The sequence below is a fragment of the Cygnus olor genome, chromosome Z, assembly GCF_009769625.2.
Source record: "Cygnus olor isolate bCygOlo1 chromosome Z, bCygOlo1.pri.v2, whole genome shotgun sequence".
Lineage (NCBI taxonomy): Eukaryota > Metazoa > Chordata > Aves > Anseriformes > Anatidae > Cygnus > Cygnus olor.
This window is the reverse complement of record NC_049198.1, coordinates 12417359-12444621: the sequence shown is the minus strand read 5'-3', so window position 1 is coordinate 12444621 and position 27263 is coordinate 12417359. Positions and strand designations below refer to the sequence as shown.

The window sequence follows — 27263 nt, the reverse complement described above, 5'->3', positions numbered from 1 at the left end:
GAGCTCAGCCTCTTTGAGCTATTGCCTGTTAGAGCCTTCACATATTACATTCTTGGGTGTGCACTGACATGAACCAACCAGCACTGCCCCAAGTATGCTTTGAAATTTAACACAGGCCAGAAATATTTTCCAAAAGGCAATGTGACATCTTTCTTCTGGAAAGTAAAACACTTTAATGATATGGACATAGGCCACTCTATGCCAGGTGGCCTAAGTGTCACATAGTGGTTCCAAGCACATTTTGCTAGAAGAGAAAAATGGCCAAGAAAAAAAAAAGACATCGAATTATTTTTTTGATAAATGCTATACATAGTGTTCATAACAGTAGGTGGAGCTTTCCAGTATTTGTATAGTACAGAAACAAAACAAAACAAAAAAAAACCTACAATCCAAAGTGACAAAAACCACTGAAATGATATACAGACTTCTGGGAAATTGAATATCTGATTGTCTGATGATGCTTATAAATTGCTAAATCTGTAGTCTAGCAAAACAGTAAAACTGTTAATTAATTACCTCTACCATTGCCAGCAGAACCTTCTAATTATTGAAGAAACGTGTTATTACCATTCAGTTATTTAAGATAAAATTAAATTTTAGCTCATGAAATGAAATGATTATTTTCTAATACATTTTGCAAATTATTTGCTCTATATAAACAACCACCTTTACCAGCTTAGTCAATTAAAAAAAATAAATGAATCCTGCTCAAAATTGGATATGCATTACCTGGACATTTCTGCTAGGAACCTGGCTCCAAGCCACTTTTCCATATCTTTATAAGCTTCTTCTGCTTTCACTGTTAGTTCTTCAATATATGCTAACGCTTTTTCTTTTATAAGTTCTAGACGAGATTTTGTGGCTTCTTCTGTTAAAATATTTTTAATAATAATAATAATAATAATTAATACTTATAAAATTTCAGGAATTTTCACCCTTAAGCTCCTGATGTTTAACACATTAACCGGTACTTAGGCAGCAAAATATTTATTTCTCAAGTTCTTAAATTATTAATTTTTCAGAATCACCCTTATAGCACCATTTATTTTACAAAACTGTGTATTCTATAAGCATCCGAATTCACAAGGTAACAAATATCTTAATAAAGCTAATGCAGAGGTGCAGGGGATGTTTAAGTACACAGTGACATCAAACTAAATTAACCCTATATAGCAAACAGACCTAGAAACGTAACAATGCAAGTGTAACATGTTATAGATAAATATTAAAGAAAACACTTCTAAAACATCATCTATGTTAATCATGACAAAAGTTTGCTTTTCTTTTCCTAACTTCCACTTCTTCAAAATTAACTTCATTGGTTTTGCTCCAACCTTCCTACATACGACTATTTTATACCCTAAAACTCAGCTTTCATTTGGTTAGTGACCACTAGGAAAGTAATTAATCTCTACCAAAATTATGCATAGAGTATTCAAACATAACTTTTAAAAATGCTGGGAATTTCAGAATTCAGAATTTGTTAGTTTTCAGAATAGAAAGAACTGAGAGAGTCTTTCACTGAGAGACTAACACAGAAGAAAGGAGCTGAAAAGACAAGATATGAGAACAATGTCCAAGGTGAAAAGGATACCAACTGGATGAAGAGACAGGTAAGGTAATGTATTGATAGAGACATGAAACAGACACTGACAGTTTTTAAAAGCCTTAGAAAAGAAGAATGAGAGAAGAGTAGCTAGAGATTATTCTCAATCTTGAACATAAGCAAATTCAGTGTTCAACTCGATTTTTTCTTTATATTTAACCTTCTTTGAGACAGAATCTTTCAAATAAGTAATATTATATAGTAATTGGCATAGTGACTTCAAAGTTAAAGAATGTAAAATTATTTATAATTCTTACTCTATGTACTACTAAGCTTTCAAAATACTTAGGTTTGGGGCTAAAACTTTCTTTAGGCAGCTAGTGTAGAAAGATGAACTGGGAAAAGTATGAGACAGGTCCTTTTAATGTTATTTCTCAGTCACAGTAGAATGCAATACTGAGCACTTCCTACATTAAGCAAGAAAGAGTTGATCAAACTTTTACACCTAGCATCGATTTGGGTCTCATAGAAAGGTTATTTGATTTGAGGGCAAAGACATGGAAGTTCTAAGCAACTGAGAGTATCTTAAAGGAAAGTGGTAGATGTACAGACATTTATTTGGTCTGGTGTGGAGCTAGAGAAGCCTTGTGAATCTGTGTTTTGTTTATTAACTGCTGTTTGCCCTCTAGTTTTCATAATTACTACGCAAAAGTTAGCCCAGCCAAGGAAATACGTGATGGGTTAGCTAACTGCTGCTGAACAGAATGTGTAACAGATAAACTCTATCTATTCTTTAGTGAGAATGAGTTCTTTTTATTCTACTCAAAACCCATCTTCAAAGAAAAAAAAATCAACTCATTTTCAGTTTGGAACTTCTGTTTTTCAGACATCTACTTTTTGTTGAAAGTGACCGATTGGCTTGGAAGTTATTGGGCAGGACAAAGAGACAGAAAGCTGAGTCATACATGATTTTTGGAAGGGTCTGTTTAGTAGGGGCTTTGGAAGAAAAAGCAATTATGTGTCTCTCTGCTTAAATCCTGCACAGCTTGAGGAAAAGGAAAGTTGAGAGAAGAGCATCAATGAAATATGTAATTACCAAAAAATTCTTCCACAAATCAAAACAATTCAAATACTGAACTCAATTCAATTGAATACTGAAGAGTGGCCCATCCCAAACTTATCCTTTCATGAAGAATACTTGCTTAGTTGTGGAAATGACATGGCATGACATGACATGACATGACATGACAAGAAATGAAATGAAATGAAATGAAATTAAATTAAATTAAATTAAATTAAATTAAAGAAAAACATTTATATCTTGGTATATCTATCACAAAATTCCCTGATGACTACCACTCTAAAAAATGTCCTAATTTCTTCAGACACTATTTTCTCTACCTTACTTTACTTACGCATCCATCTTTCCCCAAAGAGCTTCTGGTTAGTTTTGACTGTTACATTACCTAAATTAGGAATAATGATCACCACCAAATGTAAGTAGCCAAACAGTAACATACCCTCATGTTTCAGGGCAGCAAAATATTCTTGCTGTATTTTAAGTGTCAGTTCTTGCTTCTTTAATTCTTCAGAGGTTAAAGGAACTGGACTGACTTTGACCACAGGTATGGTAGAAGGAAGTCCTGCAGAAAAATAGTCCCCCTCACAGTCTTTGGACTTTGATGGTAATTGTGTGTGTCTGCACGCAGGCACTCACAAGACAGCGCATTTTTTGAAATGAAAAATGGCACTTTCCACCTCACTTGGTATGACCATTTATGAGCACGCAAATGTGTTTACGCAGTTGTCTTATGTCAACAAAACAGCTAGTTTTCTTCAAATGTGATTTACATTTGCAAGACATGCTAAGATTAACACTGCATAAAAATAGTCCGACATATACAACTGTATTAAAATTGGTTAAATAACATCCCAAAACGTATTTCTGAATGGAAAATCATGACTGAATAGATTCGCCTCCGTTGTGATCCTGGAAAGTCAAAATGGCCTCTTTGACCTTAAAATCTACCAATTTATAACAATCTGTACATAAATACACCTCTTTTAAATGATAACTGTTCCTTCTGCAGCAAAATCAAGTTTAGCATTCTGTGAGCTACCTTTGCATCTTGTTTTAGCTTACCCAGCTGTGAACAGATATTGTAAACATGGTATTTTGTCATGCATAAAATTATTTCTGCATACATAACACCTTGACTGTTATTCAAAAATATTAATCTTTGTAACTGCTTTATCCTAGAAGAAAAGCAGATGAAGCTGTTAGAGAAAATTACAATAGCATCTGCATGATACATAAGGTAAACATAAAGCAAACAGTCAAATCTTGAAGTGATGAAATTACATGTGATAAATTGCAACGCTCAGTTACTAGCCTGTAGTTCTAACTAAGGGAATTCTTATGTTACAGGAGCACTACAGTAACAGTTTTCATAATAAACAATAAAACAAGCATCAGTTGAGATTTCATTTTGTATCATGAGGAGTTCACAGCTGAGTTCTAGTCACACTTCTGTCACTTCCTATTTTTGTGACTTCAGGTAAGTCATCTAGTACCAGATCTGAAAAAAAAAAATTATTTCCAAGAAGCAATCCACAAAAGCCTAACATAGCCACTTAGCATACAAAAGCTGATAGCTGCTGATTTTCTATCACAAAGCTTTTTTAGAAAACTAAACATCTACAAATTTCTTGGCTGGATTGAGGAGCTAAGTACATAGCTAAATCTCCCTGGAGCTCACAGATTCAGTATCCACGCAGCTTAGTATTTGCAAGGCTGTACTTGTTCACTGTACTATGAGCACAACTCAAAAAGAGAGGCAGGACTGAGTACATTGCAAATAAAATGGCTGTCAAAGAAAAAATGCTGCCTGCCTTATGCAAAATAACTCTGCAGTTACAGCTTTCTCACAGGAAATTGAACACCTGAATTTCAGGTTACCCCAACACATGGAGGGCTCAAGCCCCTCTCTTAATATGCAGAATGTCTTAACAAAAGACACAAGGTTCATACTACTAAACTAACTTCTTGCATAAACTATGACTTTTGCAGAAAGTTGTGGCAGTTACTTAAACCACTACCTGCTCAAGGAAGTATTTATGAAAAAATGTATAAACAGCATTGAATGCCAGGAGTCTTCCCAGCAGACTGTTAGATAATTACTAAGCTAAAGACATAGAGTCTTCTAGGTCTTTTTGTCTTGTGCAAGTAAAGTTTGTATTCTTACATGCACAGTGAAAAATAAGAGGGTAGGACAGACTCTTGCCAGGCCTATATGCAAGATCTACCTCAACAGGAGTCTGCTCTTTTTTAGGACTATAAATGCTATTAGATTTTATTTTCTTTACACCATCTTTAAGTTATATTTTAAAATGATGGATCTTGGTAGATCTAAATTACTATAATTACTAATGAATTCATTCAGAAGTATCTTCAGATATTTGCTAATGTATTGATTTTGTTCTTTTTTTTTTTTTAATGTTTGAAACATTTTAGCTTGACTGGAAAGTATGAAGAATTCAATGGGAGTTTATTTAAGTTGATAGTTCTAACTGTCTAATTCCACAACAGCACATGGATAAAAATTAATATTTACTTTTTATTTTGAATATCAATCCATATATAATAATAACAATAACACATAAGATTAAATATACCCAACTGTCATTCAACAGCCTCTGCATTCCTTTATCATCATCAGCTTTTCACATATTTGACATTTAAAAAGAGCAATTAAATATTAACTAAATACCTTGGGTTACCCCTTTCCATATTACTGTCACATTTACATTTCAGTAATTTCAAGCACTTCTAAAACAAAGTCTGCATTTCAAATACCTGTCTTTTTAGTAGGTGATTTGGGAGAAAGCTTTTTGGTATCTTTGGCATCCTTTCCAGTAGCTTTGCCTGACATTGTCTGAGAAGACTTCAGATCTTCTTTCAGATCTAGCTGCTGTTCTTTTTCTTCCTCCATTTCCTTTGACTTCATTTCAGCTGTTACCTTCACATCATATTCACACACACAGTCAAGTAAATGGTATCAGTACTATGCAATTATTGTTTTAAATAGCCTGTATTTACTGCAAGTAGTTGCTAAGACATACACACTTAAATAAAAGAGATATTTAAAGTAATAAATAATCAGAATGTAATCAATGTATCAAAAATAAAATTGTACAGCAAAAGTGTCAGACAAAGAAGGTAGTTTTAATTCTTGTAATCCGCTATCTATCTACTCTGGGAAAAAGTGTGAAATCTAAGAGTCAAATGTGAAATGTAAGACTGTACAAGAGCAACACTACAGTTACACTGTAAGGCTGCAGAATTTCAATTGTTTTTAAATGATCGTTATGAAAAAAAAAAAAAGAAGAACAACCTAATTTACTTTTAGCTATATATAAAAAAGGATGTAACCATGGTTTTTGAAGTTTTTAAAGTTTTGAACAGAACTTGTATCCCAGGACTAGACATCCTTCTTCTCATAGTTCTATTGAAGAATTAGGGGAGAGTTTATCATGGAAGAAGCAGATATATAGATCCAACATTCAAAGTATTTCTGTCTGTACTGGAATGAAAGGGTCAGTTGCAAATATGGAGGTGCTGCAGATCTGATAATACACAGATCCCAACACTTACTTTATAGAAATGCAAGTGTATTCAAAGGAAATATCAGTAGGGGAGTAACACACAAGAAACTGATACACAGTGTGAAGGCTGTGTGTCCAGGCTACATACTGAATGGGAATCCTTGACTGTCCATTCCAGAAATCTTTAAGTAAACAAAACGTTCCTTACCATATCTGATACTGCTGTTACTGCTGTTTGCCATGTATCAGAAATAAGATTTTCATCTTTGCCAAAAGCGGCTGCTACATTTTCAGAAGAATTCTCATCCTTAACACTCTTCAGTAGAGTTCCCCTGTTTTTTAACTTGGCAATATTTGTTTCCGGTAAAGGCAGTTTAGAAGAAACTAGAGGAATCCTGAAAAATAAAATATAAGGCATAAATCACTTCCCCTTTGTAAAGAGATACTTTATAACTATTTTGGAGAACATGTTAAGAGAATGAGAATGTTATTTTCAAAATTTATCACAGCAACAGAAAAAGGATGAACTTTCCTTATGACCATTAGTGGTAAAATGTGTGCATGACAAGAAAATTGGCTAGTTTAACTCTAGAAACCAAGGAATAATAATAGAGGGATAAAACTATGTCAAATGTCTGTGTGATCTAATGATATGGGCTAGAAGCACAGCCTCATTATTCAGATGTTTTCTAAATGAACTGTAAGTATTAAAAAAACATAGGTGTTGACAGCATTTTTGATATTGTGAAATTATTTGATGGTATCCATTACCTTTAATATTGCATTCAATTCTGTGAGTTTTTCTAGGCTGCTTTGATTTATATTTGTCATTACATGACCCATTTCATTATGTTTGTCTGTGCACATATTAAAACTGTTAATGCTCTATAATAATATTTAAGTTAGTTGCATGAGGATTGTGCTGCAAACTGTCAGCAATGCAGAGGGAAGCAGGAAATATTCCTAGAACAGATTTCTTTCTAAGGCAGCTTTTGAAACATTTTACAATTCAGAGTTGTATTAGTGAAAATGATGTGAAAATGAAATGATCAATCAAAAATCAGGAATAACTTAAATGGTCAAAATGATTTAAGATTCATCATTTGACTATAATCAGTAGTTTAAAATTCTTATTTCCCAATCCTTTGAAATACACCCACATTTATTTCCACATTCACCCACAAAGCAATGAATGCCTTATAATTTTTTATATTTGTATGATTTAATAATGTATTTCTACCTTCTTGATTTGTTCTCATCTTCTTTCTGTTCTATATCAATAATATCAAGCAATGGGAGTCTAGTAAAATCTTGACTGTCATCTGTTGGGATTTTTCCTTCCATTGCCCTGTAGTAATCATGAAGAAGTCTCTTTGTATCTTGGAAACGATCCACTTCAACCTCAAGAAGAAAGAACATAAATATTGAAATTCAAAACAGGACAGAACAAAATTCTGTTACATTTTTAAATAGACAATAACAAAAGTGATTCTAAAACATAAGAGTTTTAGGGAGAATAACAAACATAACCATATTTGTTTGAATATTTATACTGTATTTAACGCATATTTCCACTTGCATCAACAATGTCTTTGAAATTTACATTCTTAATTTTCACACAAGAATTTCTAAGTATGATAAAAATCTTAGTTGTTAGAATAGGAAAAACATTTCCAATAAGCAATGTTTGATACATTAAATTTAATTATAATATATTTTCATGTGTATGTATTCCTGTGCTAGCAAGTATACCAGCACCAACAAACTACAGCGATCACTTTGGTCAAAATAATTAAAATCCTTAATAACATAAAATAAAAAGAGTTAAGTGATGGAGAAAACAGTTTAAAAGCCACACAGTTTCTCCTAGACAATGAAATCAACAGACTTTACACACATAAATACCTTGAAGGTTTTTTTCTGTGAATCTTCTAAGGAGAAATCAAGATTCAAAAAACATTTAACACCTGTCATGTTTTGATTTATTGATACAGAACGGTGTTAGTTTTTAACTGACAAAATTCATGGGAAAATGCACAAAACCACATTCACAAAACAAAGAATAAAACCTTTGTGGTGTAAAACAGCCCTTATCCATAAGTTAAGGAAAAAATATTATGACAGTGCACACAAAGAAGGGTGGAAAGAAACCTGATGTAACCTTCCTAAGGTTAAGACTTTGTTAAACGGAATTTATACAAATCTGTATGTTTATACAGTAACAAAGCCACCTGGAGAATATATGTAACTTCCCACAGAAAAAGCCGCAAAAGGAGAACTCAAGACCAACAAAGTCTATTTTTGGCTGTTTCTCAAACAAAGCCATAACTTAAAGATTTAGTTATTATATTTTTATTTTTGTAGTTGTAACATTAATAATTCATTTAATTTGGGGAGTATATGTAATATGGGAAAATAATATTTGGGAAAATAAATAAGGATAATAAATAAGGAAAGTATAAATGATTTTTTTTTAGGGGAAAAACATAAATATTACATATTGTTAATATATTTTTCATTTTAAGTGTCTATTCTGCATATCCACAGAAGACAGATCAAAGTAGATTCATAGCGAATCTCTTCTGGACTGCATCATATGTGTCAGTGAAACTCTGCTAAAGAGAATTAAGCTTGCAAGCTTATACATGAATATAAAAATAGAAAAAGACAAGATTTAAGCTCAGCGATATCATTTTAATTTGGCTTCCTTGTGTGCATTATTTAAAATACAGAATTTAAATACACAATCATATAAATACCCTAATTAGAGGAAGAGCGCTGTTCAGTTAGTCAGCAGGTATTTGATATTTAGATCTCTTAATTTAGTCAATGGCCTTAGTCTTTATTTGTGGCATTATTTAGGCTCTTTGAAAATAGAGTTAATAATTTCCCTACTATAGCAACTGAATTTACTTAGATTGCCACAACATTCATGTAAGATAAGAGAGTGGTTCCCTTGTTTAATAAGCCTATAAAAATAAAACAGAGTTAAGGGTCAGGGAGCCCAACCAAAGGTGCTTCCCTGACTTTTCAACTAAATTAGCATAACATGGCATGTGTTTAAAGTACTGATTTCCCCACCTTCTTTAATGCTGCCAAAACTTCTAAAGCAAGGTCACTCAGTTTACAGAAATGCCACTCTATTCTATTCCATTCCATTCCATTCCATTCCATTCCATTCCATTCCATTCCAGCCCTAAACCTAATTTATCCACCTAAAAATGGCAGTCACAGGAAAATAAGTCTTACTTTACTTCAGGAACTGAAGTAATTCACAGTCTCACTGAATGAGAAGAAAGGCATACTGTTGGGAAGGGAAGAGCCACCTAAGTGAATATGGTCTTGTGAAAACTGTAAAGTTAGACGTGTGAAAGCTGTGCCACATTTAAATGGATTTTCTCAAGAATAACAAAAAACATCACTTTCTCAAAAACATTCCTCACAACTATATATTTTTTTTAAGACAAGGTAAAATTTCAAGCCACACTGGTGAAGTTACAACTGAAATAATTTCTTGATATGGGAAATGCAAGACAACCTTAGCAGTAAGTGTGTCTACAACCACAGTGAATTATGTAATTTGTAAATAAAAAGCTGATACTACTATGATCACAAAAGTATAATCAGTTTTGACATTTCTGTTACAAAACTCAGATGATTCAGTGGACTGATAAAACTGCAAAAGTAGCACTGTCTGTTACAGGTTGAAAGTTCATGGTGTTGGACAATAACAACAGTGTTTTTCTTAAACTTTTCTGCTTGCAAAATGGGAAAGCATATGGATTGTCATCCACTTCTAATCTCTAACATTCTAGATAAAATCAGAAGAGGCATGAACATTTGCTTATCTAATTCTCGATCCCTCCTTTACTCAAAGCCAAACATGAAATTCCTCTGAGGCTTACTGTCTTCCAAACCTAATTAATTGTCTACTTGCATTGCAAACTCTATAGTAGAGTCTATATCATACCTGCATAAGTGAAAAAAAATGGTTTATTGCGATCCCCTTATGATCCAGTAACCAGCTGTCATTCACGATATCAGTACGTTCCTGCTCTGCTTCTTCCCTTCTTTTATCACAGATATCCCAGAGAAGATCTCTTAAGTCCTAAAACACAAAATAAAATATGAGAAATAACTATGAAATAAAACACACATTTTTATTCATTATTAAAAACTATATTTTTGCCTGTGCACAAGGCACCTTCCTCTTCATTTTTTTTAAATTTTTTTTTAAATTTTTTAAATTTTATTATTTTATTTATATATTATTTTATTAATTAATTAATTTTTTTAATTTTTATTAAAGCCTGGTCCAAGAGTTATGTGCTTATAGAGAGCTGACAGAAAGTAGTTTTACAAGTGTGCCAAACAGAAAAATCCAGAGGTATAAGATTAATGCATAGGACAGTACTAGGCTGCCTTGCTTTCACCAAGCAAAGACCTATCTAAGCCAGACAAAGAGTTTAGAACATGAATAGCTAAGCTCCTAACAGTACCAGCAACTTTCCACTTGAATGGTTTGCAATATAAATATAAGGAGAATTCTAAGGGGATGTGCAATATGAATGATCCTGAGAAAATCATCAATGTTCAAACATTCTGCTATTTGCATAGCTCCATTCTATTCTTGCTTTAACATGGATGGTGCTATGTAACTAAGTAACTAAGTGCTCTTCAACTAGTGACTGTATCTAACAGCAGCTATGTAGCTCACTGTCAACACTGAGGACCTAGTAAGCATAAAACATGCATGAAAACCTTCTGTTCCCCACTACCATTTCTGCATGGAAGTGGCATGACAGACCTCTATGGAGTAAGAAGAGACAAGAAAAAGAAGCTGTTAAATGCTGTGGTATGCTCAGGCGAGCCGTTTCTCAGTCTCCAAGCAGTTCTACATCACCTGATTTATCCTAGCAAAAAAGCAAAGCTATTCCAGACTACTACCCTTACAACAAGGCGGTCAGGCTTCAGGTGATGAGTGATTCAATATTCACCAGCTCTTGGTCTCAGCCTAATTGGTCAAATCCTGTTACTCCCACTGTATCCAAAAACTTCAGACAAATTCAGCTGTCCTCAATAGGACAAGAGCCACAGGGAAGCTGACAAATGAATAGCCCTTGAGCTACTTTACACATCAGTGGCATAGATAGAAGGTAGAATTGAACGCTATCACATATTTACGGTTGTTCCGCATTGTAGGATATACACATAAGGAACTGTTACTGAATAAAAAGATATAAGCTTACAAATGACTTGTTTTGTGGATAAAAACAACACAAACTAATATTTTGCACAAACTGATGTACAGTTCTTTCCAGTATCTTCCTGCAATATGTAATGAGCAGCATTTTCTTCTTTGTTCTCATGTTATGCAGGTCACAGGTTTGATTTACTGTAAACGGTGACTACAGCTGGAACAGTAGATGGTGAGCTATCTTTTTTCAGGGAGAAGCCAAAAACATGTTTTATGTGTCTTTTTTTTTCTCTCTCACCACTCTTTCTTATTTCAAAGTGAAACAGCTTCTCTCTCCTTCTTTCTTTGTACTCAGGTAGGGGAAAAAAAAAAATGAATGCATGTGCTAAGTTGTCTCCTATATGGGACAAGAGATGTAGTGGTATCAAGTGACTTACCATATTAGATGTTAGCAAAGTCATGAGCGGAAAGTGAGAGAAATTGCTAAAAGACAGTGTAACAGAGATCTTATGCATAGCGATTCTGTTATGAGTTTGGTTGCCAAAGCCTTGGATGTCAGAGCCTTGGATGTCAAAGCCTTTGAGGGATTTTTCACACATAGCAAGATGGGATGTATTTTTCCATTTTCCAGTTGGTATCAGAGAAATGTGGTTTATGGGTTTCACAACATGGCAGCTTCCAGTGTGGATGGTGTTTCAGAAAAGGTCCAGCTGAGATGACAGAGTTTAGCAGTCTGGGAAAGCGGAAATGTTTAAGGAAAGACATTCCACAGATTCCAGCCCTCTTCATTTCCTCTCCCTCCTTTTCTAGTATCACGGAAGGATGAATGATAGAATTCTCACATTTGCGGAGGTACAATGGGCAAGCTTAAAGGCACAGAGGAAGCACCGTCTTCACATTCACCCACAGGTTTGGAATCCACAAGGACTAGGATGGGTAATTTGGAAACAGAATTCCTGTTCCTATTAACTACAAACAGTCTTACTTACTGTGCTTAGCATTATCACAGTGCCTGAGACTCACTGCCTAAATGTCCAAAAAATATATCACTATCTCATCCTGTTAGCCTAATTTGAAATGGAGAATGTCAAACGTGGATCTCTGTTATGAATGAAAGGTCAAATACTTAAAATTTTAGCTTTCTAAAATATAAGACAGAGGGATTCCAGTCTTTTTTATAATTCCATTTACTGGAAATTAGGAATATGAATGATGATTTTTAAGTCTTCTATTTCATCCTATTGAAATAACGCTATATAAAAGGAGGTTCTATGTTTTTTTCCATTTTAGTGAATTCTTCTATAATTCTACCAATGTTCCCTACAAATAAAAACGTCTGTCATTTTTCTCTCTTTTCTGGGAGCATTTCCTGACATGATTTCAATGAAAGATTATGCAGAAGTATGTTTCTTCTGAAAGCAATATAGGATAGCGCAGAATTCTGTTTATGTCTGTTCTGAAGTGGGAATCCAGTAAATTCAAAGATAGCTCCATTTCCTGGCTATGCTTAAATTGGCTCCGAACTTGTTAGGACCTTTACAGCTATGTATTTCTGTGAAGAAGAGCTCTCAGGAGATGTATGAGAGCAAAGACTTACCTGCGCCAAAACCTTTCACAGAAATTCTCTGTACTTTGTATGAATCAGCTTTAGCACACGTATATTACCATATCTCATATACAGAAAAACTAAATGGCTGACAAGATTTGCCAGAATGTTATAGAAATGACCAAACCTATAAGTAAAATTTCTGAAAAATGTAAAGAAAAAGAAACCAGAGAAATTCTTACTCTAAAATGTACCAGAATACAACAGTATAACTTAAAGAAAGAAGCAAGACATAAGAAAGGTGTGGCCACAAGCCAGACCAGTTGTGACGTTATCACTTTATGTACAACAGGAAGTGAAATAGTTTAAGAGGAGTGGTAAGAGGAAAAAAAATGTAAATAATAACATTCATGTTACACTAAGATTGTATACAATCAAACAATACTTTAGGGTATATTATAACTTTTGTCATTTACTTACAGTAACTCTTTGATGTAGTTCTGCTTTTGTTTCCTCGTCTTCTCGCAGGTCATCAGCAATTGAATTAAAATCTGATTGCCACTGAGATACAAACTCCTGCTTAAGATCTGGGCGCTTTAAATAATCTTGGAAATTTTTTCTGTAAATTATGGTAAAAAACTGTAGTGTTAAAATACAAATAGAATGCCAGATGAAAAATATAAAATACGAATATTAAAGTAGTAGGCTACTTTTTCTACTCACCTAATGTCTGCTAAGTAATAAATTACAGAGTGCTGTTCATCCCTTAGGCATCTAAGTATAGCTTTGATGGTATTGACATATGCATTTTCTATGTTTTCCCAGTAAGGTACTAAAAAGTCAGGTATCTCCTGTATTTTTAAAAACATCAAAATTAATTGATACATTTATTGGTAATCCACTTAGCTGTATTATTAGCAAATATAAGAAAGATTATTTCATGAAATCACATTACTGATTTCTTTCACTACGTATTTCTTTTGATTTACAACTATTTACAGCTAATTATAAACACTGTACCAACATATAGGTTATCCTACGCATTTCTTTGGAAAAAAGTGGCCATACTCAAAGTGAATGGGAATTACCAGCAAAATACTACTGATATCTGCTTTTTGATATATTCATAAATTCAGTTAAGAAGGATGAGTATTTAGGTGGTACACAACTGTTCAAACTAATAAAAATTAAAGGTGACTGTCAAGTGTTGCAAAAGTGACATTTGACTGACTGTCTGACTGTCAAAAAATGACAAATGAAGGCCATGACCAGAGGAAACACAACATACTGACTTATGGGCTGTAGCTACTCAGAAAGAGATTTACAGCATATGCAAGCTAACTGCAGTTATAATAAAGTCAAAACTGGTAAACATTAGGAATGGAATTACAGAACAAAACACAAAGCATCATTATGCACCCCTCAAATCCACATCCTGAATACTGCAAGCAGTCCCAGCTCCCAATCTAAAAAAATTTTCATTGGAACTACAACAGGCAGACAGAAAGAAGGGCAACGGTCACGACCGAACATATTGAACTGCTTCTGCACGAGGAAAATTAAACATTATGACTGTATTGGAAAAACAATACCTGAGGCAAAATGAAGAAGGGAGATAGGTTAGATGCCTCTAACACACAAGTACCTTCAGAGGGTGAATACAGAATTATTTTCATGTATCTCACAATACAAGAATGTAGAGTCATCAAATGACCCAAGCAGACAACAAGTTTAAAGCAAAGTGACAGAATTATTTTTTTTCAGAAAAAGCAGAATTATGCAGGCCATATCATGGAGAACAAAAAGTAAATTGCTTCCAAATAAGCAACTAGACATAATGATGGAAGAAAAACCTGCTGAGGGCTACTAAAAACAAAGATGCAGATATAAAGTTATCTCAGGAAACTGCTAAATTTCAGATCTTAATTTCAGCACTTAATGCTTTCTTTACCTCAGCCTTTAATAGTAAGACCAGTTGTTCTCCCGGTAACCAGCCCCCTGAGCTGGAAGATAAGGATGGGGAGCAGAATGAAGCCTCCATAATCCAAGAGGAAATGGTTAGTGACCTGTTACACCACTTAGATATGCACGGGTACTGAGGGAGCCAGCGGAAGCGCTCACCAAGCCACTTTCCATCATTTATCGGCAGTCCTGGCTATCCAGGGATGTCCCAGCTGACTGGAGTCTAGCAAACGTGACGCCCATTGACAAGAACGGCCAGACGGAGGATGTGGGGAACTGCACGCCTGTCAGTCTGTCCTCCGTGCTGGGGAAGGTTACAGAGCAGATCATCTTCAGCGCCATCTCGCGGCACATACAGGACAACCACCACAGCCCAGTCAGCTTTTTGTGAAAAGCAGGTCTTGCTCAACTACCCACATCTCCTTCTATGACAAGCTGATGCACTTAGTGGATGAGGGAAAGGCTGTGGATTTTGCCTACTGAGACTTTAGTAAAGCTTTTGACACTGTTTTACACAGCATTCTCCTAGAGAAACTGGCTGCTCATGGCTTAGATGAGTGTGTGCTTTGCTGGGTAAAAAACTGGCTGGGTGGCCAGGCCGAAGAAGTCGTGGTGAATGGAGCTAAATCCACCTGGGGGAGTGGTGTCCCCCAGGGCTCGGTACTGGGTCCAATTCTCTTCAGTACTTTTATCAATGATCTGGATGAGGGGATCAAGTGCACCCTCGGTAAGTTTGCAGATGACACCAAGTTCAGTGGGAGTGTTGATGTGCTTAAGGGTAGGAAGGGTCTACAGAGGGATTTCAATAGTCTGGATTGATGGGCCAACACCAACTGTATGAGGTTCAACATGGGTAAGTGTTGACAACAACTCTGCTACAGGCTTGGGGAAGAGTGCCTGTAAAGCTGCCTAGCAGAAAAGGACCTGAGGGTATTGGTTGACAGCCAGTTGAATAAGAGCCAGCAGTGTGCTCAGGCAGCCAAGAAGGCTAATAGCATCTACGCTTGTATCAGAAATGGTGTGGCCAACAGGTCTAGGCAAGAGATTGTCCCCTGTACTAGACTCTGGTGAAGCCAAACCTCGAATACTGTGTGCAGTTTTGGGCCCCTCACTACAAGAAAGACATCAAGGTGCTGGAGCATGTCCAAAGGGCAACAATCAGCTTAAGAAACATTTGAATAAACTGCAAATACAGGATTCCACAGGTACCCACATGTGCTGAGGAAGCTGGCCGATATCATTGCTAGGCCACTCTCAATTATCTTTGAGAGGTGATGGTGACTGGGGAAGATTCCGTAGGACCGGAGGAATGCAAATGTCTCTCCTCTCTTCAAGGACAGAGTCCAAAGAAGGGCAACAAAGCTGGTGAAGGGCTTAGAGAACAAGTCTAATGATGAGCAGTTGAAGGAACTGGTGTTACTTAGCCTAGAGAAAAGGAGGCACAGGGGAGAACTTATCGCTCTACTACTACCTCCTCAAAGGAGGTTGTAGCGGGGTGGGGGTCAGTCTCTTCTCTCAAGCAGCAAGTGATAGGCCTCAAGTTGTGCCAGGGGAAGTTTAGGCTGGATATTTGGAAAAAAATCTTCACTGAAGGGGTTGTGAGGCATTGCAACAGGCTGTGCAGGGAAGTGGTTCAGTCACCAACTCCAGTGGTATTTAAAAGACAAGTGGATGTGGTGTTTAGGGACATGGTTTAGTGGTAGATTTCACAGTGCTACAATAGCAGTTGGACTTGGTGATCTTAGAGGTCTTTTCCAACCTAAATGATTCTATGGTTCTATGAATTAATGTACCTTGGGAAGTGGTTCATCTACATAAATCCATTCATGTGATCCTGGTTCAATTGGTGGTTGTGTCACAGGAATAGGAGGAACCAAATCTTGAGATGTGACTAGTAAAGGCTTTTTTCCTGGTGATTTTTCTTGAGCAGAACCTTGTATTAGAACATAGAATTAGTACCTTCAAATGTATTTTAAGTAAACAAAGATAGACATCTATGCTACTCTGACAAGTTGAAAATAATGGAACAGATTCAATATTTCATTGTTAGGTGTTTTTCATAAATATATATACTGATCAAACCAGTGATGCCATAGTTGTTATAACATTCCTTTCCAGTTAGGTTGTGTTTTGCAGGATTGATACTTTTCTAAAACCATCACTGTGAGAGAAACAAGAAGATAAAGATTTTGTGTGATTTTACAAAATATTCTTTACCAGGTAAACCAAGGTCAGTGGTATTGATATAATTCTGAGATTCATTATAACTATCATCATTTCAAGGATACCCTGCTTAATTAAAGAACAGTTGTAATCAATTATGGTTTCCATGCGAGACTGGGGAAAGAAAAATGTGTTGGAAGACACATAAAGACTGTCTTCTAATAATCCTGAAGAAATGAAACTGGTTATTCAAAAGTCTGCCAGTCCTGTTTTATTTGATACATCTTTTCCCTTGGGTATTTTTTTTTCCTTTTTTAGTTTTTATATGATTCTGAATCACCCTTTGGGGTGATTAAGAGGAAATATGCAATAAGATGCACCAAAAGAGATGTTAATAACACTGCAAGTTATTCATATTTTTAAGCTGCTGATGATGTTATGCCACATGGTGAAGATGCTAGCCATAATACTTTAACCAAGAAGAAGGGACTGAATTTAGTAATCCGTTACTTCAGTGAATTTAGATATAACCAATTGACAGTTTATTTTAAACATTTTAAAACCTTTTCTCAAATTACCTTTGCAACTATGTGAAATCAGTCCATATCCTCTGAAACAGGATAACAGAAAAATTCAGAGTTCCAGGGCAGTTATCACTAACTCATAAATCTCCAAAGTCTTGCAGGGACAGTGAAAATTGGTAGTGTTTCCATATATTTATATATATTTATCATTAGTATTAATTATAAAGAATTAAGTCTTTTTTAATTAAATGCAAAAAGTAGGAACAAAATAACTTACTTCTATTCTGCTTTTTGGCAATTTCTCCCATTAGAATTTCCTTTACTGCTTTGCACACAAGACTTTCTTCTGTCTCTGCATTGACTTTCACTAGAATATTCTGATGGACTGAAAACCAGTTCTCTAATTTTGGCCATGTGTCTAGAAAGCCTGAAATTCTACAAAAATCATATTAAAATCTTTAAAATCTAACTACTGAAATAACTGCAGGAAAAGAAAACATTTTCCCAAAACCAATAAACAAAAGAAATATCACAACATCTAATCCAATACTAAAGCAAATTCAGCAAACACTTTTTGAAAATATTTAAATTTCTATCCACAGAAACCCCTTCATTTTCAGCAACAGAAAATTTTCAAAATCCTACTGTTATCTAGTTATATGTATTTGTTACTCTTTCTTCTCACAACGTAAGCATATGTTTTCTTCTATCACAACTAAAACAATAATAATCAATAATGTAGTAGTCTAAAATAGTAGTATTAAATATTTAGATATAAAACTTGGTGTTCTTGATTTTGCTCTCTATGTAAAATTAAACATATAATGATTGCATAAAACATACAAAACTAATATATTCTTTATTCCTGTAAAAGTGGAAGATACCATTTCAAAAAGTCTGTAACCCAAACCATTTCACTCAAGGGCAATCACATTATATATGACATTTCTCAGATGTATGTATGCATACATAAATATATGTAAGTATATGTATGTATGGTTCATTCAATACATATCTGGAAAATAAATTCTCCTTGTAAAATACCTTGGAAAAGCAAAACATATGAATTTTTATCTTCTAGGATTATTTGTATTGTGCCACGAATTCACTAGCTCTTTAAGCTCCACATCAGATAAACTCATAAGCAAAATCCTAACATTAGGCATATCAGTACAATCATGGATCACATAGGAGGTTCAGATTAACTACATGCCTAAAAATATGGTTGAAGTAACTTTTTTGTACTTCAAGCAACATACCTATGTAGCACCTGGTCCCTTACTAAGTTAATCTTCTCTTCAAGGATTTCAGCATCTGAATTTTGATTGTTGTCCTTCTGTTCCATTTGAGATGACTTTGATCTATGTGCTGAGTGGAAAACAGCATATATGAGCATATGTTGAAAAAGGTACAAGTAGTGATTGGCCCCAAATAAGATAATTATTAAAAGAAAGATTTTAGCTTTCCTTCATTTTACATTTCTTCATCTAAAAAGTGGGTGCCAGCTTCCTAAAAGAAAGGAAAGGTCAGAGAGAATTATAGAAACAGATCTGGGTAAGGACCTGTAGTCAGTGCCTTCCCTCATTTTCTGTTTAAATGCAGTCAGTGATAATGCTAATATTTCCTGATGGATACTTTGCAGTCATAGAAATATCCGGTTATAGAGATGGGATATTCTCATGGACAGACTACTTCAGGCTTAACTATTCTTACAGTTAGAAGCTGTTTTCCCAGTCTAATCTGAACCTTCCTTGAAGTAACTACTCCTTTCCACAACAGCAATAGACAAATAAACTATTGCATCTGAAGACAAGATATCCTCTTTCTCTGAGTCTTCTCGAGATTTAAAAACACTTGGACTAATTCGACACTTTTTTTTTTAACTTTATGATGTTTTTATTGTTCCTATGACTCTTTCTATCAACACATGACATCTTAAGAAATAAATTCTTTTTGGATTCTTGAGACTGTATCATGTATTACCAAATTTTCAAAGTGTTTTGGCACACAAGGTCTTAAAATTAACACAAATTTTAAGTGTCTATACATTTCTCTTGACTGCATTGTTAGCAAAACCTCTAACAATTTTGCTTCATTCTCATCCTACCTCTCCTTTCTTTTTTTTTAACAAAAGTTAAATGCTGTTAAATTCAAGCCAAGTGCTATGAAACTGCTGCAGTAAAAACAATAAAGAAGAATCTCCCTACAATTTGGATAATACAGGATGTACTTGTGAAAAGAACTCATGTTTTGCCAAGATGAATAAGATCAATGAAAAGTATGTGGCTTGGAACTGAAACAGCCCTCAAAAGGCCTTTGATGCCTTTGTCACTTCTGGTCAAAATCACCTACTTACAGGTGTTCACTGACTAACATATGACAAATGCAGTGTTCGATAGGGAATGAATGTTGGCACATCCCAGGGAAAGAAAGTTAGCACATCCCTTTTTTTACCCTTTCCTTTGTCTCTTTCCAAATGTGTCTCTTGGAGAAAAATACTATTTACACATACTCATTTGGAATGAGTCATATTTCTGCATTTGACGTAAGTTGTGTTTTTCTCAACTGCTGTTTTATGTGATAGTTAACACTAGCCACTGCACTACATCAGCTCTAGTGAGATTTCAGAACAAATAAAACCAAGGATATACACATGTACTTGCACACTTCTAATATGCTTTTGACTGAAACACATATAAACGATTCTGTGAGATATAAAGAAATTGTGCAATAATGCTATTTCGCTCCAATGAGCACGACGTAAGGGTAAATCTGGTAAATATAAGTTAAATTTATAAAGTCATGTACTTCTAGACAAGTAAACAAAGAACAGCCAAAGTTAGAAGAGGACTTACATATGGAGAGGAAAACTGCCAGGAAATAATAAAAAATATAATTTCATAATTATCAGAAAAAGTAAAAATAATATATAATTTTGTATCCTAATTACACTAAGCAAATTGCCATTACATTGCAAAGTATTCACAATTTAGTAGTTTCAATATTATAACAATCTTTATATTCCCCTTAAATCTGAATCTGCTTGTCATTTAACTTTGTTTAGTGCAGTTGGAAACTTACACTTCAAGCTAGCCATGCGTTTTAGTACTGTCGTGTCTGAAATATCCAATAACACAGAAACATCAAATGCAAGTAAGGAAACAGAAGGCTTGTTAGGGGCTCTGGGATCTGTAACAAGGGAGAACTTTCCAGGGTTCATATCTTCTGCTTCTGCTTCATCTGGATCGACCCCTGTATAGGCTTTTTCAAATAGCTTTGCCTGATTAATTGTCATTGGAAATCCATCCAGAATCCACCCCATCTCTGGCGGTGTTTGGCTATGGGCAAATAAAGAATCAGGATTATATGGCGAATTGATAGCATAATATTAACACCTAAAGAACAGCTTGTCCTAGCAGTCTTTCATTCTGAATTCAGTATATGCAATATCCTCATGAACACAGAGTATGACAACTAAATTTGCGAAACAATGGATTTTATACCAGGAAATTACATCAAGTATAGCTAAAAGTGATAAACAAAACAAAACATCTGTCTTGATGAAGTTTTCAAGAACAAATTCTATACAAACTATTATCAGAGATGTAATTTCACTGTTGTCTTGAAGTGCTAACTTTTGCACTAAAGAAGTAAATAGCAAAATCTGTTTCATAACATAAAGTACTGATGGGAGTAATACAACTTACATGATATTCATGTGAGAACTTAAGTGCTATTTGCTTATCAGGAGAGTAGAGACAATTTTCTGTCATGTAAGAATGTAAAAAAATAAGTAACTTAACTGCCAAAGTATGAATGTTTGGATTATGTATTTCACATAAAACCTAGAAGAAAAAACACTAGAACATTGTGAATAGTTTCCAACTGATAAACAAGATAGAGACATTAGTTATATTTAATGACTATGTGATAGATTTTTTTTTTTACTTGCTGTCAGTGGTGTACAATAATATCTGCGTAATTTAGGGCTAGATTCTACTGCTTTAAAATGAGGATTAACTAACTTCACTAATTAGCTCCACTTTCCCAGCAGAATACTCCAACGTTCCAGTAATGCACTGAATAAAGAGAAATGGCTGACTCTGGATCTACAAACTGGATAATTACACTCTCAATAACTGGGAAAAAAAGCTACACAATTTCATACTTAATAGCTTCCAATAGGATGGCAACTAGTAATTCATCTGGAATACTTTTTCCTTTCTTCAACAATTTCTGTGATGCAGCACCAAGCTGGGCACGTACAGAAAGCTGTGGAAGAGTGCAGTTAAAAGAACATGTAAGACTAAAGTGCTCAGAATGCTCATGACACTGACAGTTAAAAAGAACTATTCTACTTTACATAGATTCTACTTTACATACCTTACTTCTATGTTCTCCATATATTTACTTATATTTATCTTTATTGTGTTATTTATTAATCTTCATTGTGCTATTAATTTATATTTAATGTTTATTTTATTATCTATGTTTATTATCTATTTAGGAGAAATAGTTTAAACTGATGTAAAAACACCTAATTTAACTGAAATCTCAAACTGAACATCATTACACTCATGAAAATGCCAGACAGAAATGAGGTTGAGAAACAAAGGATATTGAAAGCCGAAAGATAAAAAAATTAAGTGTCAAAGTTATTCTGATTTAACTGTGCAATAATTCTGACTTGTGTCCAAGGTTACTCTCATTTTCTCTGCTCTAAATCCATTGATGATTTCCCTTCTGATAGCTTAAAAGAAGCCTCAAGCTGAAGTTTCCTATAGCAGCATTGAAATTTTTTAGTTCTGTGGGAACCTTCCTAGCTTTTGAAGTACTCTTCAGCTCAACCAATAAAGTTAAAGAGATCACTGGAAATTAAGTATTTTTGAACATAAAGAAAAGAAACCTTATCATGGGATGAATTATCTGCTTTGCACCACCAAGATCAGGAATACATTTCTGCTAACTCAAAAATGAATAGGAAGTACCATATCTTACATAAATGTGAGATTAAACAGGGAGGTATTTATGTATAACTCTAGCTGTATGTACAACTCTAACCAACATACACAGGAATAGATTTTTATAAGATGTCTTTCCAAATTTCATACAGAAAATGCTTGCAGTAAGGTGAACAAATAAATGCAGAATGATGAAATGGTGTCACCATTCTGTAGTTTAATAAGATTTTAACTAAAGTATCTTTATATAGTAGCAGCTAAAATCAAACTACAAACCTTGGACAGGTCATTCTGACTGTTGTCTGATTCAGTTTCTTGACCAGATGGATCGTTTTTGATAGGACAGTTACCTAAAATAGGTACATTATAAAGTTTGACGCTTTTACTTCTATAATATTTCTTGCTGTAGATAAATAATAAAAGGTATGTGCAATCATCAGAAACATAGGATCATTGAATAATTCAGGTTGGAAGCAACCTCCAGAAGTCACATAGTTCAACCTTATGGTTAAAGCAGCATCACCTGAAAAGTCAGACCAGGTTGCTCAGGTTTTTACCCTGTCTCGAAAACATCCAATGATGGAGACTACCTCTCCATACAATCTGTTTCAATGTTTTCACGGAGAAAAGATCTTTTCTTGTGTCTGGTGGAAAAGGGAAGGAAGACGGATTTTTACAGATATCTCCACAGCAAAATTAAGACTAGGGAAAATATGAGCCAACTGCTGGAAAAGACTTTCAAAATGCTGAGGTACTTAAAGCCTTCTCTCTCTCAGTCTTTAACAGTAAAACTTGCTTTCAGGAATCCCAGTCCCCTGAGATTAGCAGGAAAGTCTGCAGCAAGGAGGACTTACTTTTGGTGGAGAAGGACCATCTTAAGAAACATTTGAATAAACTGCAAATACAGGATTCCACAGGTTCCGATGGGATGTACCCACACGTGCTGAGGGAGCTGGCCCGATGTCATTGCTAGGCCACTCTCAATTATCTTTGAGAGGTGATGGTGACTGGGGAAGATTCCGTAGGACCAGAGGAATGCAAATGTCTCTCCTCTCTTCAAGGACAGAGTCCAAAGAAGGGCAACAAAGCTGGTGAAGGGCTTAGAGAACAAGTCTAATGATGAGCAGTTGAAGGAACTGGTGTTACTTAGCCTAGAGAAAAGGAGGCACAGGGGAGACCTTATCGCTCTCTACTACTGCCTCAAAGGAGGTCATAGCAAGGTGGGCGGTCTGTCTCTTCTCCCAAGCAACAAGCGATAGGGCAAGAGGAAATGGCCTCAAGTTGTGCCAGTGGAGATTCAGGTTAGATACTAGGAAAAAAAGTCTTCACTGAAAGGGTTGTGAGGCATTGCAACAAGCTGTGCAGCGAAGTGGTTCAGTCACCAACTCTAGTGGTATTTAAAAGACAAGTGGATGTGGTGCTTAGGGACATGGTTTAGTGGTAGACTTTGCAGTGCTACGATAGCAGTTCGACTTGGTGATCTTAGAGGTCTTTTCCAATCTATCATTCTCTGAAAGCAAGAAGGAAGAATTGGTCATGTACAAGCTAGTCAGCCTCACCTCAGTCCCCAGGAACTGATGGAGCAAAATAATCAGGGAAATATTTTCCAAGCACATTAAAGACAAGAATATGATTAGGAGTTAAAACATGCATTCGTGAAGAGGAAATCATGCTTAACTAACCTGACAATAACCTTCTAGAGGCTCAGTGGATGAGGGAAGAAGATCAGTGAAGATCAGTGTGTGCTGTTTATCTTGATGTTCAACACTGTCTTCCTTAACATCCTCATTGACAAACTGATGAAGTATGGACTAGAGAAGTGGTCAGGAAGGTGGACTGAAAACTGGCTGAACTGCAAGGTTGTGATCAGGAACATGAAGTGCAGCTGATGACCAGTGATTAATGGTGTAGTCCATGGGTCAATTCTGAGAACAATACTGTTTAACATCTTCATTAACGACCTACATGATGAGAGAGAGTGCACCCTCAGCAAGTCCGCAAGCAACATGAAACTGGAAGGAGTGGTTGATACTGCCCAAGTAACAGAATCCAAGGGCAGAGACTGGGAGGATGAAGTCCTGCCCACTGTAGAAGATTGGGTGCAAGACCATCTAAGGAACATGAATGTGTGTAAGTCCGTGGGACCTGATGATATGAATCCAGGGGTCCTGAGCAAACTGGAGGACAAAGATGCTAATTCACTGGATTTGATAATTGGACCACTTGTTAAATAAGGAATTGGTTAGTTGGCTGCACTCAAAGAGTTGCAGTCAATGTCTCAATGTCCAGGTGGAGAATAGTGATGAGTGGTGTTCCTATGGGGTCAGTATTGGGACTAGTGTTTTTTAATATCTTTGTCAGAGTGATTGAGTGCACTCTCATCAAGTCTGCACAAAGATGACACAAAGCTTTGTGGTGCAGTCAACATGCTGGAGGGAAGAGATACCATCCAGAGGGACCTGGACAGGCTGGAGAGGTGAGCCTGTGCAGACCTCATGAAGTTCAGCAAGGCCAAGGGCAAGGTTCTGCATCCGGACTGGAGCAATCCAAAGCACAAACACAGGCTGGGAGGAGAATGCATGGAGAGCAGCTCCGAGGAGAAGGACCTGGTGGTGCTGGTTGATGAGAATCTCAACATGAGACGGCAATGTGCACTTGCAGCCTAGAAAGTCAACCATATCTCAGGCTGCATCAAAAGAAACATAGCCAGCACATTGAGGGAGGTGGTTGAGGGAGGTGATTCTCCCCCTCTATTCTCCTCTCGTGAGACCCCACCTAGAGTGCTGCTTTCAGATCCCCAACACAAGAAGGACAAGGATGTATTAGTACAAGGAGGGCCATGAAGATGATCAAAGGGCTGGAGAACCTCTTGTATGAAGACAGGCTGAGAGAGATAGGGTTATCTAGCCTAGAGAGAAGAAGGCTCAGGGAGATGTTATAGTGATCTTCCAGTACTTAAAGGGGACCTACAGGAAAGCTGGAGAGGGATTCTTTGTCAGGGAGTGGAGTGACAGGACAAGGGGTAACAGTTTTAAACTAAAAGATAGTTTGTTTAGATTAGATAGAAGGAAGCAATCCTTTCCCATGAGGGTGGTGAGGCACTGGAACAAGTTGCCCAGTGAAGCCGTGGATGCCCTATCCCTGGAAGCATTCAAAGCCAGGTTGAACAGGGCTTTGGGAACTTGATCTAGTGAAAAGTATTCCTGCCCATGCCAGGGCAGTTGGAAATAGATGATCTTTAAAGTCCCTTTCAAACTAAACCATTCTATGATTCTGTATCTCAGGTGGTTGTGGTTGCCATTCACAGGGACCTTGATGGGTTGGAGAAAAGGGCTGTCAACAATCTCATGAAGTTCAGCAAAGGGAAATGCAAAGTCCTGTATATAGGAAGGAAAGTCTCATGCATCAGTTTAAACAGGGGGCCAACTGTCTTGAAAGCAGCTGTGCAGAGAAGAGGCCTAGAGGCCCTTCCGGGCAACAAGCTGACTCTGAGCCAGCCATGCGCCCTTGCAGCAAAGAAGGCTGACAGCATCCTGGACTATGTTAAGAAAAATGTTGCCATCAGGACAAACTTGAGCTCTACTCAGCCCTGGTGAGACCGTATCTGGAATGCTGTGTCCAGTTCTGGGCTCCCAAGTACAAGAATGACCTGGATATATTGGAGGAGGTCAAGCAAAATGCCGTAAGAATTATTAAGGTCCCAGAATATCTGACATACAAGGAGAGTCTGAGAAAGCTGGGATTGTTCAGCCTGGGGAAAGAAGGCCTGAGCGGAATCTTGTCAATACTCATAAATACCTGATGGAGGGAAGTAAAGACCAAGCCAGAAACTTCTCAGTGATGCCAAGTAAAAGAACACAAACTGAAACACATGAAATTCCATTTAAACAATAAAACATGAACTCTAAAGGCTATGGAACATTGGAACATGTTGCACAGTGAGGTTGTGGAGTTTCCTTCCTTAGAGATGTTGAAAACCCAACTGGACACGGTCATGAACAACCTGCAATAGTGACCCTGCTTTAAGGAGAAACATTGGACTATGTGACTTCCAGAGCTCCCTTCCACCCTCAACCCTCAACACCTTCCTTTGGAAGGTGTTTTTAAGATGAAGCTCTCATCCTGGACTTTCTCTGTGATACATTAAAGCTGTGTGACAGCCACATCAGCACTCTGTATTCTATCTCTTTGATTCTGACCCTGATCCACATCCGTGGACTTGAGTTTCTGATTTGACTCAAGACTTACTTCAGCAGCAGACTTATCGCCAAACTGAGGTTCACACTGTCTCTGGACCTGGTCCTGACCCGGACTTCAGTCAATATCCTCACTTTTTGTTGGCAAAGTGTTGTCCCTGCCTAACTTATTATTGTCCTCATCTCCTAGCTCACCCTCCTTTGTGGAGCAGCCTGAACTTGCTGCTCTCAGACACTACAAATGTGTGGAAACAGTAAATTCATAATGGAAACTACGGTGAAAACTCAGACATGGATAACTGAAAGGCTAACTGCCATTTAAATTTAACAAGATAAGAGTTAAGTTATAATAAATTATAATTAAATAATATATACACGCACACACACCTTTGGTTCCATTGATAAATGTTTCTGTTAGAACTTTCAGTAGTGATGATTTTGACATGTTCCTCTGGACCTTGTATCCATTAAGAAAAGAAATGATGAGAAAGGAAACTACACATTACAGAAAACCAAACCTCTGAATTGAATATGTCTTGAAGTCTTCTAAGTCAAAACTTAGA

At 36.1% G+C, this 27263-nt stretch overlaps 1 protein-coding gene across 5 annotated transcripts in view; it reads right to left on the bottom strand.

The window, feature by feature from the left end:
• SPEF2 (sperm flagellar 2) overlaps positions 1-27263 on the bottom strand; it is a 68093-nt gene that overhangs the window by 13249 nt on the left and 27581 nt on the right. For 2 of the 5 annotated variants that reach the window (XM_040542193.1, XM_040542194.1), the window contains exons 13-27: positions 27088-27157; positions 22781-22854; positions 21712-21815; positions 20625-20881; positions 18803-18911; positions 17821-17978; positions 16650-16789; positions 13618-13745; positions 13375-13513; positions 10122-10259; positions 7392-7552; positions 6360-6546; positions 5403-5565; positions 3067-3189; positions 730-868 (exon numbers count right to left, since the gene is read on the bottom strand). In XM_040542193.1, the coding sequence (XP_040398127.1) occupies positions 730-868; positions 3067-3189; positions 5403-5565; positions 6360-6546; positions 7392-7552; positions 10122-10259; positions 13375-13513; positions 13618-13745; positions 16650-16789; positions 17821-17978; positions 18803-18911; positions 20625-20881; positions 21712-21815; positions 22781-22854; positions 27088-27157 (2090 nt within the window). Of the gene's footprint in view, positions 1-729; positions 869-3066; positions 3190-5402; positions 5566-6359; positions 6547-7391; positions 7553-10121; positions 10260-13374; positions 13514-13617; positions 13746-16649; positions 16790-17820; positions 17979-18802; positions 18912-20624; positions 20882-21711; positions 21816-22780; positions 22855-27087; positions 27158-27263 lie in introns of those variants that run through there. The other 3 variants (XR_005815514.1, XM_040542195.1, XR_005815515.1) reach the window with 3 other exon arrangements.